We start from the raw sequence: 15,770 nt of genomic DNA, 5'->3' as shown, positions 1-15,770 counted from the left end.
AGGCAGAGGGCTATGTACCACATGAAGGAACAAGATAAAACTCCAGAAAAACAACTGAATGAAGTGGAGATAGGCAACCTTCCAGAAAAAGAATTCAGAATAATGATAGTGAAGATGATCCAGGACCTCGGAATAAGAATGGAGGCAAAGATCGAGAAGATGCAAAAAATGTTTAACAAAGAACTAGAAGAATTAAAGAACGAACAAACAGAGATGACCAATACAATAACTGAAATGAAAACTACACTAGAAGGAATCAATAGCAGAATAACTGAGGCAGAAGAACGGATAGGTGACCTGGAAGAGAGAATGGTGGAATTCACTGCTGCAGAACAGACTAAAGAGAAAAGAATGAAAAGAAATGAAGACAGCCTAAGAGACCTCTGGGACAACATTAAATGCAACAACATTCATATTATAGGGGTCCCAGAAGGAGAAGAGAGAGAGAAAGGACCCGAGAAAATATTTGAAGAGATTATAGTTGAAAACTTCCCTAACATGGGAAAGGAAATAGCCACCCAAGTCCAGGAAGCGCAGCGAGTCCCATACAGGATAAACCCAAGGAGAAACACGCAGAGACACATAGTAAGCAAATTGGAAAAAATTAAAGACAAAGAAAAATTATTGAAAGCAGCGAGGGAAAAACGACAAATAATGTACAAGGGAACTCCCATAAGGTTAAGAGCTGATTTCTCAGCAGAAACTCTACAAGCCAGAAGGGAGTGGCATGATATACTTAAAGTGATGAAAGGGAAGAACCTACAACCAAGATTACTCTACCCAGCAAGGATCTCATTCAGATTCGATGGAGAAATCAAAAGCTTTACAGACAAGCAAAAGCTAACAGAATTCAGCACCACCAAATCAGCTCTACAACAAATGCTAAAGGAACTTCTCTAAGTGGGAAACACAAGAGAAGAAAAGGACCTACAAAAACAAACCCCCCAAAATTAAGAAAATGGTCATAGGAACATACATATCGATAATTACCTTAAACGTGAGTGGATTAAGTGCTCCAACCAAAAGACACAGGCTTGCTGAATGGATACAAAAACAAGACCCATATATATGCTGTCTACAAGAGACCCACTTCAGACCTAGGGACACATACAGACTGAAAGTGAGGGGATGGAAAAAAATATTCCATGCAAATGGAAATCAAAAGAAAGCTGGAGTAGCAATACTCATATCAGATAAAATAAACTTTAAAATAAAGAATGTTACAAGAGACAAGGAAGGACACTACATAATGATCAAGGGATTGATCCTAGAAGAAGATATAACAATTATAAATATATATGCATCCAACATAGGAGCACCTCAATACATAAGGCAACTGTTAACAGCTATAAAAGAGGAAATCGACAGTAACACAATAATAGTGGGGGACTTTAACACCTCACTTACACCAATGGACAGATCATCCAAAATGAAAATAAATAAGGAAACAGAAGCTTTAAATGACACAAGAGACCAGATAGACTTAATTGATATTTATAGGACATTCCATCCAAAAAGAGATTACACTTTTTTCTCAAGTGCACACGGAACATTCTCCAGGATAGATCATATCTTGGGTCACAAATCAAGCCTCAGTAAATTTAAGAAAATTGAAATCATATCAAGCATCTTTTCTGACCACAAGCAACACTATGAGATTAGAAATCAATTACAGGAAAAAAAACGTAAAAAACAAAAACACATGGAGGCTAAACAATACATTACTAAATAACCAAGAGATCACTGAAGAAATCAAAGAGGAAATCAAAAAATACCTAGAGACAAATGACAATGAAAACACAACGATCCAAAACCTATGGGATGCAGCAAAGGCAGTTCTAAGAGGGAAGTTTATAGCTATACAAGCCTACCTCAAGAAAGAAGAAAAATCTCAAATAAACAATCTAACCTTACACCTAAAGGAACTAGGGAAGGAAGAACAACAAAATCCAAAGTTAGCAGAAAGAAAGAAATCAAAAAGATCAGAGCAGAAATAAATGAAATAGAAACAAAGAAAACAATATAGCAAAGATTAATAAAACTAAAAGCTGGTTCTTTGAGAAGATAAACAAAATTGATAAACCATTAGCCAGACTCATCAAGAAAAAGAGGGAGAGGACTCAAATCAATAAAATTCGAAATGGAAAAGGAGAAGTTACAACAGTCACTGCAGAAATACAAAGCATCCTAAGAGACTACTACAAGCAACTCTGCCAATAAAATGGACAACCTGGAAGAAATGGACAAATTCTTAGAAAGGTATAACCTTCCAAGACTGAAGCAGGAAGAAATAGAAAATATGGACAAACCAAACACAAGTAATGAATTTGAAACTGTGATTAAAAATCTTCCAACAAACCAAAGTCCAGGACCAGATGGCTTCACAGATGAATTCTATCAAACATTTAGAGAAGAGCTAACACCCATCCTTCTCAAACTCGTCCATAATATTGCAGAGGAAGGAAGACTCTCAAACTCATTTTATGAGGCCACCATCACCCTGATAGCAAAACCAGACAAAGATACTACAGGAAAAGAAAATTACAGACCAATATCACTGATGAATATAGATGCAAAAATCCTCAACAAAATACTAGCAAACAGAATCCAACAACACATTAAAAGGATCATACACCATGATCAAGTGGGATTTATCCCAGGGATGCAAGGATTCTTCAATATATGCAAATCAATCAATGTGACACACCATATTAACAAATTGAAGAAGAAAAACCATATGATCACCTCAATAGATGCAGAAAAAGCTTTTGACAAAATTCAACACCCATTTATGATAAAAACTCTCCAGAAAGTGGGCATAGAGGGAACCTACCTCAACATAATAAAGGCCATATATGACAAACCCACAGCAAACATCATTCTCAATGGTGAAAAACTGAAAGCATTTCCTCTAAGATCAGGAACGAGACAAGGATGTCCACTCTTACCACTATTATTCAACATAGTTTTGGAAGTCCTAGCCACAGCAATCAGAGAAGAAAAAGAAATACAAGGAATACAAATTGGAAAAGAACCAGTAAAACTGTCACTGTTTGCAGATGACATGATACTATACATAGAGAATCCTAAAGATGCCACCAGAAAACTACTAGAGCTAATCAATGAATTTGGTAAAGTAGCAGGAGACAAAATTAATGCACAGAAATCTCTTGTATTCCTTTACACTAATGATGAATAATCTGAAAGAGAAATTAAGGAAACACTCCCATTTACCATGGTGACAAAAAGAATAAAATACCCACGAATAAACCTACCTAGGGAGACAAAAGAACTGTATGCAGAGAACTATAAGACACTGATGAAAGAAATTAATGATGATACCAACAGACGGAGAGATATACCATGTTCTTGGATTGGAAGAGCCAATATTGTGAAAATGACTATACTACCCAAAGCAATCTACAGATTCAATGCAATCCCTATCAAATTACCAATGGCATTTTTTACAGAACTAGCACAAAAATATCTTAAAATTTGTATGGAGACACAAAAGACCCCGAATAGCCAAAGCAGTCTTGAGGGAAAAAAACGGAGCTGGAGGAATCAGACTCCCTGACTTTAGACTATACTACAATGCTACAGTAATCAAGACAATATGGTACTGGAACAAAAACAGAAACACAGATCAATGGAACAAGATAGAAAGCCCACAGATAAACTCACACACTTATGGTCAACTAGTCTATGACAAAGGAGGCAAGGATATACAATGGAGAAAAGACAGTCTCTTCAATAAGTGGTGCTGGGAAAACTGGACAGCTACATGTAAAAGAATGAAATTAGAACACTCCCTAACACCATACAGAAAAATAAACTCAAAATGGATTAGTGACCTAAATGTAAAACCAGACACTACAAAACTCTTAGAGGAAAACATAGGAAGAACACTCTTTGACATACATTACAGCAAGATCTTTTTAGATCCACCTCCTAAAGTAATGGAAATAAAAACAAAGATAAACAAATGGGACCTAATGAAACTTCAAAGCTTTTGCACAGCAAAGGAAACCATAAACAAGACGAAAAGATAACCCTCAGTATGGGAAAAAATATTTGCAAACGAATCAACAAAGGATTAATCTCCAAAATATATAAACAGCTCATGCAGCTCAATATTAAAAAAACAAACAACCCAATCCTAAAATGGCCAGAAGACCTAAATAGACATTTCTCCAAAGAAGACATACAGATGGCCAAGAAGCACATGAAAAGCTGCTCAACATCACTAATTGTTAGAGAAATGCAAATCACAACTACAATGAGGTATCACCTCACACCAATTAGAATGGGCATCTTCAGAAAATCTACAAACAACATATGCTGGATAGGGTGTGGAGAAAAGGGAACCCTCTTGCACTGTTGGTGGGAATGTAAATTGATACAGCCACTATGGAGAACAGTATGGAGGTTCCTTAAAAAACTAAAAATAGAATTACCATATGATCCAGCAATCCCACTACTGGGCATATACCCAGAGAAAAGTATAATTCAGAAAATACACATGAACCCCAATGTTCATTGCAGCACTATTTACAATAGGCAGGTCATGGAAGCAACCTAAATGCCCATCGACAGATGAATGGATAAAGAAGATGTGGTATATATATACAATGGAATATTACTCAGCCATAAAAAGGAATGAAATTGGGTCATTTGTTGAGACGTGGATGGATCTAGAGACTGTCATACAGAGTGAAGTAAGTCAGAACGAGAAAACAAAATATTGTATATTAACACATATATGTTGAACCTAGAAAAATGGTACAGATGGACCGGTTGCAGGGCAGAAACTGAGACACAGATGTAGAGAACAAACGTATGGAAACCAAGGGGGGAAAGCAGCGGGGTGGTGGTGGTGGTGTGATGAATTGGGCGATTGCGATTGACATGTATACACTGATGTGTATAAAACTGATGACTAATAAGAAACTGCTGTATAAAAAAATAAATAAAATTCAAAAAAAAATACAGAACGTCAAACAGAGGAGACAGAGGAATATGTTCCAAAAAAGGGAACAAGCTAAAACTCCAGGAAAAAAAAAAGCGCTTAACGAAATGGAGATAAGAAAGGTACCTGATAAATAGTTCAAAGTAATAATAATAAAGGTGCTCACTAAACTTGGAAGAAGAATGGAGAAATACAGTGAGAACTTCAACAGAGTTAGAAAATATAAGAAAGAACCAATCAGAGCTGAAGTATACAATAACTGAAATGAACAATACACTAGAGGGGATTGATAGCAAAATAAATGATATGGAAGAAGAGATCAGCAATCTGGAAGACAGAATAGTGGATATCACCCAATCAGAAGAGAAAAAAAGTGTTTTTTTTTTTAAATGAGGATAGTTTATGGGACCTCTGAGACAACATCAGGCATACTAAAATTTGTAGATGACTCAGAAGGAAGAGAGAGAGAGAAAGGGGCAAAAACTTATTTGAAGAAATAATGTCTGAAATCTTCCCTAACCTGGAGAAGGACATAGATATCCAGAACCAGGAAGCACAGAGAGTCCCAAAGAAGAAGAACCCAAAGAGATTCACACCAAAACATATCATAATTAAAATGGCAAAATTAAAGATAAAGGAAGAATTTTAAAGGCAGCAAGAGAAAAATAACTAGTCACATACAAGGGAACTTCCATAAGACTACAAGCTTATTTTTCAGCAGTACCTTTTCAGGACAGAAGAGAGTGGCATAATATATTAAAGGGCTGAAAAATAAAAACTTACAACCATGAATGCTGTACTTGGCAAGATTATCGTTCAGAATTAAAGGAGAGATAAAGAGTTTCTAAGAGAAGCAAAAGATAAAGGAGTTCATCATTTCTAAACCACCCTTACGAGAAATGTTAAAGGATCTTCTTTAAGTGGAAAAGAAAAGGCCATAAATAGAAATAAGAAAATACTTGAAAGAAAAAAATTACACTGGTAAAGGCAAAAATTATATATAGTAAAGGCAATATCAGCTACTTAAAAAGCTAGTATGATGCCTAAAAGACAAAAGTAGTAAAATCAACTATAACTACAATAAAATAAAAAGGTGTAAAACATGATGTCAAAAACATAAAACATGGTGGAGTAGTAACAATGTGATGCTTTTAGAATGCATTTGAACTTAAGCAACTATCAACTTAAAATAAACTGCCATGTATATATAGGTTATATTCATGAACCTCACGGGAATCACAAACAAAAACCTATGATATATACACAAAAAATAAAGATAAAAGGACCCAAGCATAACACCAAAGAAAGCCATCAAGTCACAAAGGAAGAGAGCAACAGAGAAGAAAGGAACAAAGAAGAACTACAAAAAGAACCAGAAAAAAATTAATAAGTATATACCTATCAATAATGACTTTAAATGTAAATAGACTACATGCTCCAATCAAAAGACATGGGGTGGCTGAATGGATAAAAAAACAAGACCCATCTATGTGCTGCCTACAAGAGATTCACTTCAGATCTAAAGACACACACAGATGGAAAGTTAAAGGATGGAAAAGATATTCCATACAAATGGAAACCAAAAGAAAGTTGGGATAACAATACTCATATCAGATAAAATAGACTTTATTTTTTTAAATCTGGCCAGAACCTTTATTATTTCAGAAATAAGCATCCTATGTAACTTGAAGTGGTTAGAATAGTTATTTATGGATTATTGTAATAAATATTTGTCAAAACACCAACTACCTCAATAATCATACACTTATTTCATTCATAAGAACTTCCAAAAATAACTCTTCCGTATCAAAAAATTTACAAATGGCACAAGAGAGTTAAATAATGGTCTGTGGAGGAGAGAAGAAAAATTCTGCTAGGGGAAACTCTAATGAAGCGTTTTCTCCATTACATTTTTGATTGATATAGTTGATCAAAGAAGCCTCACTTTGCCTTCCTTTTTTTAGTGATTCCTCTGAGAGGGAATGCAAGAAATCAAATCTGAGGGGAAAAACTGTTTTCATAATCTCAAGTGTAAACCACAAACAGGCTTCTCTGATAAAAGCTTTAAAGCCTGAAGAGATGAGAAAGGCAAGCATGTATTCTTTTAAACATTTCAATAAATTTGTAAAAACATTCAGCAACTATGCACATGTTGTTTGTACACTTAAAAATGCAACAATTTTCATGCTTTGAATATTTTTTCCTGAGTGTTTTAAGGATATTTTGTTCTAGACGATTCAAAAGTAAGGCTTACACACACACACATAATATATATAACAGGAATTCTCCATATGATTAGCACTGTGGACTCTCCTCTAACAGTGTCAAACAATGAAAAGCCAAATATGACCACATCTATACTATAAGGAGAGCCTGGAGAATCACCTATGTCTTTGTTTTCTGCTCAACACTTCTGACAAGTTCAGCAGATGTACAGCCATGACTTGTTTCCAAACATCCAGACCCCTTCACTGGCTCACTGCAATTACACGACTGTTAAGTTCTAAGTATTTGAAGAAAGACTGCAGGTGTCCCTTTACTTCTCTCTGGTCCCTTTACCAAACCCCTACATCGCTTATGACATTACTTGTTAATATTCCACATTCCAAATGAAAAATGCAGGTACACAAGTTTGCTAAATTTCACTTAACCAAATAAATTTAATAATAGATAAAATACTTAAATTCCTGCAACACAAAACTTGGTTTTCACATTCATTAGAACATTTTAGAATTACTCAAACATGAGAATTGAAAATGTGTGTGCTATTTGGAAGAGAACTACTGAATTTATTCTCCAAAAGAAAAAGCAGACCTGAAGCATCACGTTACTGGAACACTTGAAACATGTTGACAAGTTCTTATCTTCTAAATTTCCATGAAAGCTGCTTGCACAAACTATTTAAAGAATATCTGCCCCTATTAGACAAGCCAGATATCTGATGTATTAAGGAAGTCAGAAGCTGAGTCACTTCACTTCTTTCTGTTGCCTCCAGTTGCTAGAATACTGGCAACTTGCATAAATATGTTTAAAATGTCCATGTAGATTCCCAGCATCGAATCGATGGGATCATATTTTTTAACTCCATACACTGGTACTACTTCTGCATGCTTGATTACTTTCTGTGTATCATACAGGAGAAACGTGCTGAAAAGAACTAATCCACCATAAATTGCCACTGAGTACAGAGTGGCACCAGCCACAGTGGTAGGTGGAAGAAACATAGATCCTAGTGAGGACACAAAGACGACACCCAGGCCCACACCCAGGGGTGCTGCCATGTTCAAAAACTTCTCATTGGGCACACACATGGCCATGGTGGAGAGGCCTCCCACAATGCCAGCTGTGTACCATACAGCTCTGACAAGAGGCCCCCCTAATATCATCAGAAGAGCCACCACTGCACCCATCACACCAGAATGTAGTAACCAAGCAAGATGCTTTGGGCCTGGGCTCCGTACCAGCATTCCAGCTTCAATCATGCGTGCAAAGGTTGCACCAGTTGTCACCCAACAGCCTCTCATCATGAAGTTCATGAGAGCAGGAGTTCTGCTCACTGCCAGGGCAGACAAAGCTGTTATGCCAATACTTCCTGCTAAGTACATATAGGTGGAATGAATTCTATCCTGCACATACTGAGGCCAAATTACAGCTTTTTCAATAGCTCCAATCTCATTAGACAATGGCATTCCCAAGCCATAGGAGCACAAAGCTCCAAGACCAACTGCAGCAATAAACCATCTTTCCATCTGATCAATTTAAAATATTTTTTCCAATGATTGTTCCAAAGCTGTCTCCTTGAGCTCTTGGCTAGTTTTCCCATGCCAAATTCCAATTCTTGTCTTGGTGGCGTATTCCCTGCTGGGTGTTAAGAGCCACTGATTCTTTGTGATGGAATTCTTCACAGTAGGGGAGGCCTTGGTGAAACCTTGGTGGAAAACCCTGGAAGGTAGTTTCTGGAGACACACAAGTCTTGTGGCCAGCATGGTGGTGCACCAGGTTTACCAAGCAGATCTGAAATGCTCAGTCCCTGGTCACCTCAAGCATGCAGTTCCCCTACTGGGCCGGCGAAACACAGCCACGCACATCTCCCGCCTCCTCCGCCCACCTCTTACTGACTGCGCATGCCTAAAATAGACTTTAAAACAAACAATGTAACAAAAGACAAAGGAAGGCATTACATAATGATAAAAAGGTCAATCCAAGAAAAGGATATAACATTCATAAATATTTAAGCACCAACATAGGAGCATCTAAGTATATAAAGCAAATATTAACACACACAAAGGGAGAAGTAGACAGTAACACAATAATAGTAGGGGACTTTTGTGACCAACATACATCAACAGACAGATCATGCAGACAGAAAATCAGTAAGAAAACATTGGCTTTAAATGACACAGTAGACCTGATACACCTAATAGACAGATACAGAACATTCCACCCAAAAATTTCATAATACACATTTTTTTTTTCAAGTACACATGGAACATTACTCAGGATAGCTCACATGTTAAGCCACAAAACAAGTCTCAATAAATTTAAGAAGACTGAAATCATATCAATCATCTTTTCTGACCACAATGGTATGAAACTAGACATCAAGTACAAGAAGAAAACTGGAAAAGACACAAACATGGAGAGACCAAATAACATGCTACTAAACCACCAATGGATCGGTGAAGAAATCAAAGAGGAAATAAAAAATATCCTGAAACAAATGAAAATGAAAACACAGCTTTCCAAAGTCTATGGGACACAGTAAAAGCAGTTCTAAGAGGGAAGTTCATGGTGATACAGGCCTTCCTCAAGAAATAAGAAAAATCTCAAATAAGCAATGTATCTTTACAGCTAAAGGAACTAGAAAAAGAAGAAAAATGATGCCCAAAGTTAGTACAAGGAAGAAAATAATAAATATCAGAGCAGGAATACATGAAATAGAGACTTAAAAAAAAGAAAAGATCAATGAAGAGCTAGTTCTTTGAAAAGATAAACAAAATTGATAAACCTTTACCCAGACTCATCAAGAAATAAGAGAGATCCCAAATAAATAAAATCAGAAATGAAAGAGAAGTTACAACAAATATCACAGAAATACAAAGAATCATAAGAGACTAGTACAAACAATTATTTGTCAATAAACTGGACAACCTAGAAGAGATGGATAAATTCCTAAAAACATACAATCTTCTAAGACTCCATCATGAAGAAATAGAAAATCTTAACAGACAAATTACCAATAATGAAATTGAATTAGTAATAAAAAAAAAAAACACCTCCCAACAAACAAAAGTCCAACACCAGAAGGCTTCACAGGGGAATTCTACCAAACATTTTAAAAAGAGTTAACACCTATCCTTCTCAAACTATTACAAAAAATTGAAGAGGAAGGAACACTTCCAAACTCATCCAACAAGGCCAGCATTACCCTGATACCAAAATCAAAGACACTACAAAAAAAGGAAAAGAAAATTACAGGCCAATATAGCTGATGAACAAAGATGCAAAAATCCCCAGTAAAACATAGAGGGTAAATTCAATAACACATTAAAAGAATCATAAATCAGATGAAGTGGGATTTATCCCAGGGATGCAAGGATGGTTCAATATCGACAAATAAATGTGATATACCATATTAACAAATGAATAAAAATCATATGATCATCTCAATAGATGCAGAAAAAGCATTTGACAAAATTCAACATCCATTTATGATAAAAAAAAGAAACTCTCAACAAAGTGGGCACAGAGGGAACATACCTTAACATAATAAAGGCCATATGACAAACCCACAGCTAACATCATACTCAATGGTGAAATTTTTCCTCTAAGATCAGGAACAAGACAAGGATACCCACTCTTGCCACTTTTATTCAACATAATATTGGAACTCCTAGCCACAGCAACCAGACAAGAAAAAGAAATAAAAGACATCCAAACTGGAAAAAAAGAAGTAAAATGGTCACTATTTGCAGATGACATGATACTATATATAGAAGACCCTAAAGACTCTGCCAAAAATTATTAGAACAAATAAATTCAGTAAAGTTGCAGGGTACAAAATTAATATACAGAAATATGTTGCATTTCTATACTCTAATAATGAACTACCAGAAAGAAAAATTAAGTAAACAATCACATTTATAACTGCATCAAAAAGAATAAAATACATAGGAATAAATTTAACTAAGGAGGTGAAAGACCTGTACTCTGAAAACTATAAGATATTGATGAAAGAAATTAAAGATGAACAAATAAATGGAAAGATATACCATGCTTGTGGATGGGAAGAATTAATATTGTTAACATGTGCATACTACCCAAAGCATTCTATAGATTCAAAGTAATCCCTAGCAAAACACCCATGGCACTTTCCCCAGAACTAGAATAATCCTATAATTTGTATGAAACCACAAAAGACCCCAAATATCGAAAGCAATCTTAAGAAAGAAGAACAGGGCTTCCCTGGTGGTGCAGTGGTTGAGAATCCGCCTGTCAGTGCAGGGGACATGGGTTCGATCCCTGGTCCAGGAAGATCCCGCATGCCGCGGAGCAACTAAGCCTGTGTGCCACAACTACTGAGCCTGCGCTCTAGAGCCCGCGAGCCACAACTACTGAGCCCACGTGCCACAACTACTGAAGGCCGCGTGCCTAGAGCTCATGCTCCGCAACAAGAGAAGCCACCAGAATGAAAAGCCCGCAAACCGCAACAAAGAGTAGCCCCCACTCGACACAACCAGAGAAAAACCCGCACGCAGCAATGAAGACCCAATGCAACCAGAAAAAATAAATAAATAAATAAAATAATAAAATAAATAAATTAAAAAAAAAAAGAATAACAAAGCAGGAGGTATTACGTTCCCTGATTTCAAACTATACTACAAAGCTACAGTAATCCAAACAGGATGGTATTGTCACAAAAACAAACATATAGATCAATGGAACAGAATAGGGAGCCCAGAAATAAACCCATACTTATGTGGTCAATTAATCTATGACAAAGGAGGCAAGACTATACCATGGGGAAAAGACAGTCTCTTCAATAAATGGTGTTGAGAAAACTGGACAACTATATGCAAAAGAATGAAACTAGACCACTTTCTTACACCATATACAAAAATAAACTCAAAATGGATTAAGGACTTAAATGTAAGACCCAAAAGCATAAAACTCATAAAAGAAAACATAGGCAATATGCTCTCTGAAACTGGTCTTAGCAATATATTTTTTTTTTGGATCTGTCACCTCAGGCAAGGGCAGCAAAAGCAAAAGTAAACAAATGGGACTACATCAAACTGAAAAGTTTTGCACAGCAAAAGAAACCATCAACAAAGCAAAAAGGCAACTTACTGAATGAGAGAAGATATCTGCAAATGATACATCTGATAATGGATTAATATCCAAATTATATGAAGAACTCATACAACTCAACAACAACAACAAAAAAATCCAATTGAAAAAATTGGCTAAGGACCTTAATAGACATTTTTCCAGAGAAGACATACAGATGTCCAACAGGCACATGAAAAGATGCTCAAGATCACTAACTGGATGGGAAATGCAAATCAAAACCACAACGAGATATCACCTCACACCTGTCAGAACAGCTATTATCAAAAAAGACAACAAATAAAGTGTTGGCGAGGATGTGGAGAAAAAGGAACTATCGTGCACTGTAAATTGGTACAACCACTATGGAAAACAGGATGGAGTTTCCTCAAAGAATTAAAACTAGAACTACCATATGATCCAGCAATTCCACCTCTAGGGGCTGGGGAATGGGCAAAATAGGTAAAGGGAATTAAGCGGTACAAACTTCCAATTATAAAATAAGTCTCAGGGATGCAAAGTATAGCATAGGGAACATACTTAATAATATTGTAATAACTTTGCATAGTGACAGATGGTAACTAGACTTATTGTGGTTTTCATTTCACAATGTATAAAAATATCAAATCACTGTGTTGTACACCTGAAACTAATATAATAATTAAAAGACAGAAATCTCAATTCCCAAATGCTTGATAGGATAGAACTCAAATGAAATAAATTCACTGCACAGGCATAACTTGTTTTATTGTGCTTTGCTTTATTGTGCCTCATGGATACTGTGTTTTTTACAAACTGAAGGTTAGTGGCATCCCTGTGGCAGGCGAGTCTATCAGCACCATTCTTCCCACAGTATTTGCTCACTTCAGGTCTCTGTGTCACATTTTGGTAATTCTTGCAATATTTCAAACATTTTCATTATTATTACATTTGTTATGGTGATCTGTGATCAGTTATCTTTGATGTTACTACTATGACTTGCTGAAGGCTCAGATGATGGTTAGTGTTTTTTATCGAGAAAGAATTTTTTAAATTAAGGTATGTACATTGTTTTTTTAAGACACAATGCTATGGTACACTTAATAGACTACAAAGTAGTGTAAACATAATTTTTATATGCACTGGGAAACCAAAATAATTGTATGACTTGCTTTATCATGATATTCACTTTGTTGTGGTGGTCTGGAGTCAAACGTGCAATATCTCCAAGGTATGCCTGTATACCCACACTTTCTAGAATGCATCCAAACTGTAAAGCATACATACATTTATACTGCCCCAAATTAAACTTATTTTCTAAATATTCAAAGTAAATTACATGAACCTTCTCATATTGATAATCAAATATCAACAAACTGCCAGACTAAACTGGCCATTTGATATGAATAAGATGATACAGTAACTAACAAATACTTTGTGCAAATACAATAAAATTTAATAGATACAGTTACACTTCAGAAAGGGAAGCCCAAGGAACCTGGTGTTAATCTCACTTAACGCTTTATCTATCTAGCAAGATATAAACTCAAATATACTTTCTTACCATGATATTGTAGTTGACATTAATGGTCTCATCTTCATAAGGGGCATTCACTTGAACAGGTTTAACATCACTCTTTCCTTTTCTTACAACATCATAGATGGGATTTCGAGGTTGCTGGTTTAAGAGAATTTTTTTCAGTTGCTTTTCCAGAAGCTGTGGAGCATTGTTAACTACTTCAAAAACTCCATAGTCCACATTAAATCTAATTGCCTCTGAAAAGGTCTGCAAAATAAATTTGTGGAAATACGTCTTACAATTTTAAAAACCAGAAACTCACTGTCTCCAAGAAGACTTGATACTTAATGTATGCATATATACTTACACAAAGTTTTGTATTCTTAATCATTACCTCTTTCCTTTTAGAAGCTTAGAAATCTCTTGACTACAGGTAAGGGAACCCACTGAATCCTTCTTTTCCAAATGTACTTAAGCCATGAGATAAGTGTCAGGATATATTATGGCAGAAATTCCTTTTGCATAAACCTCTTATCTCTGTGCTTCTTTGGTACTGGAAAGAAATACACACCTGGTCTCTATGAAGCAATGTTATTCTCTTAGAAGGGGGTGGATTACTAGGGAAGAATGAGTAAAGTAAGAAGAAATAACACTCCTGTTGTCTCTTTCATCCCCAGGAGCCATGAAAGCTAAGTCTCCCTTGCCCAAAAGGAGAAAATTAAGTACAATGTGTTCTTCATTTAAGACTATTTCAACACCGTTCCATTCACTGTGACCAAAAAAAGGAGAGAGAGTGAAAGACAATATTTCTGAGCTTTTCTCAGTAATTACTAAATGCTGCCAACTTTTATTTCAAGTCAGTCAGTTAATATACAACAGTCAGGAGTCTTGAGTTTGAATACCAGCTTGCCAGTAAGTAGCTCTGTGACTTTGGGTAAATCACTAACATGTTTGGGGCCTCTATCTCCATAGCAAGTATATGGTGGATTGGCTGTGTCTTTTCTCATTTTGCCCTCCAAGTTCAGAATCAGGTCCCTTTTCCAGAATATTAATTTATTTTAGGATTCCTTCAGCAAACTGCATACTCATGTGGATTAATTTATATATATTTAGCCAGGTAGTAGAAGACATTAAGCCCTTCCCCTTGGATCAGTAAGGGTACTAGGGAGAGCATCAATTCTTCCAAGTTTTACTAACAGATTGCTAGATATGCTAGATATACTATAGTTAAAATTTAATAAATGGCAGGATGTTACAAAACTGGAGTTAGAAATATATGTGTATATGTATAAATACCTATTATGTGTTTGTGTGTGTATGTGGGTATATATATATATATATATACACACATATATTTTTTAGTAAAGACTCATCCTACAGTAAGATGGCGTCTTAGGAAGATCCTGAATATGCCTCCTCCAATGGACACACTGAGTCCACAGCTACATATGGAACAATTTCCTCATAAAGAAGCCAAAAGGCTGGCTGAGTGATGACTACACACTGGGCAAACAAGATGCAAACCACATCAAACAGGTAGGAGAAGCTGGGATACAACCTCGTCATAAACCCCACCCCTGGTGCAGTGACCCTGCGAGGCAACTCGAAACCCAGAGCTTCTCCATGAGTAGCAAAGGGTTCGAACCCCACATCAGGCATCCCAACTTTAAAGACCTGCGTGTGAGAGACGAGCCCCTGATTTTGAAAATCAACAGGGCTCACATCCCAAGACATGAACTGAGATGTGAGACAAGGGAAAGGGGTCCTACAGTCAGCACATAAGGTGAAATCATATTTAGTCAAAACTATCCCTTGAAATCCTTGAAAACACTTAGTATCGTGTTATTCTATCTTTCAAGAAGTTTATCACAGTCAATTTTTCCTCTGACATTGAAATGTGTCACTACTTTATTTAGGGACCAGATAAAGTGGTGGGCTTGTGTTTAAAGCTCATGTTATACAAAAATATGTATG

The 15,770-nt window shown here is 36.1% G+C and overlaps 1 protein-coding gene and 1 pseudogene across 1 annotated transcript in view; both read right to left on the bottom strand.

Annotated features, from left to right (window-relative positions):
- The window catches only part of RGS22 (regulator of G protein signaling 22), a 196,896-nt gene that overhangs the window by 130,597 nt on the left and 50,529 nt on the right, over positions 1 to 15,770 (bottom strand). The window contains exon 4 of the mRNA XM_036830350.1: positions 13,842 to 14,063. Within this exon, the coding sequence (XP_036686245.1) occupies positions 13,842 to 14,063 (222 nt within the window). The remainder of the gene's footprint in view (positions 1 to 13,841; positions 14,064 to 15,770) is intronic.
- On the bottom strand, positions 7,942 to 8,955 carry LOC118883466 (annotated as a pseudogene).

Source organism: Balaenoptera musculus, chromosome 17 (assembly GCF_009873245.2).
Source record: "Balaenoptera musculus isolate JJ_BM4_2016_0621 chromosome 17, mBalMus1.pri.v3, whole genome shotgun sequence".
NCBI classification, from domain to species: domain Eukaryota; kingdom Metazoa; phylum Chordata; class Mammalia; order Artiodactyla; family Balaenopteridae; genus Balaenoptera; species Balaenoptera musculus.
This window is presented reverse-complemented; position numbering and strand designations above follow the sequence as displayed.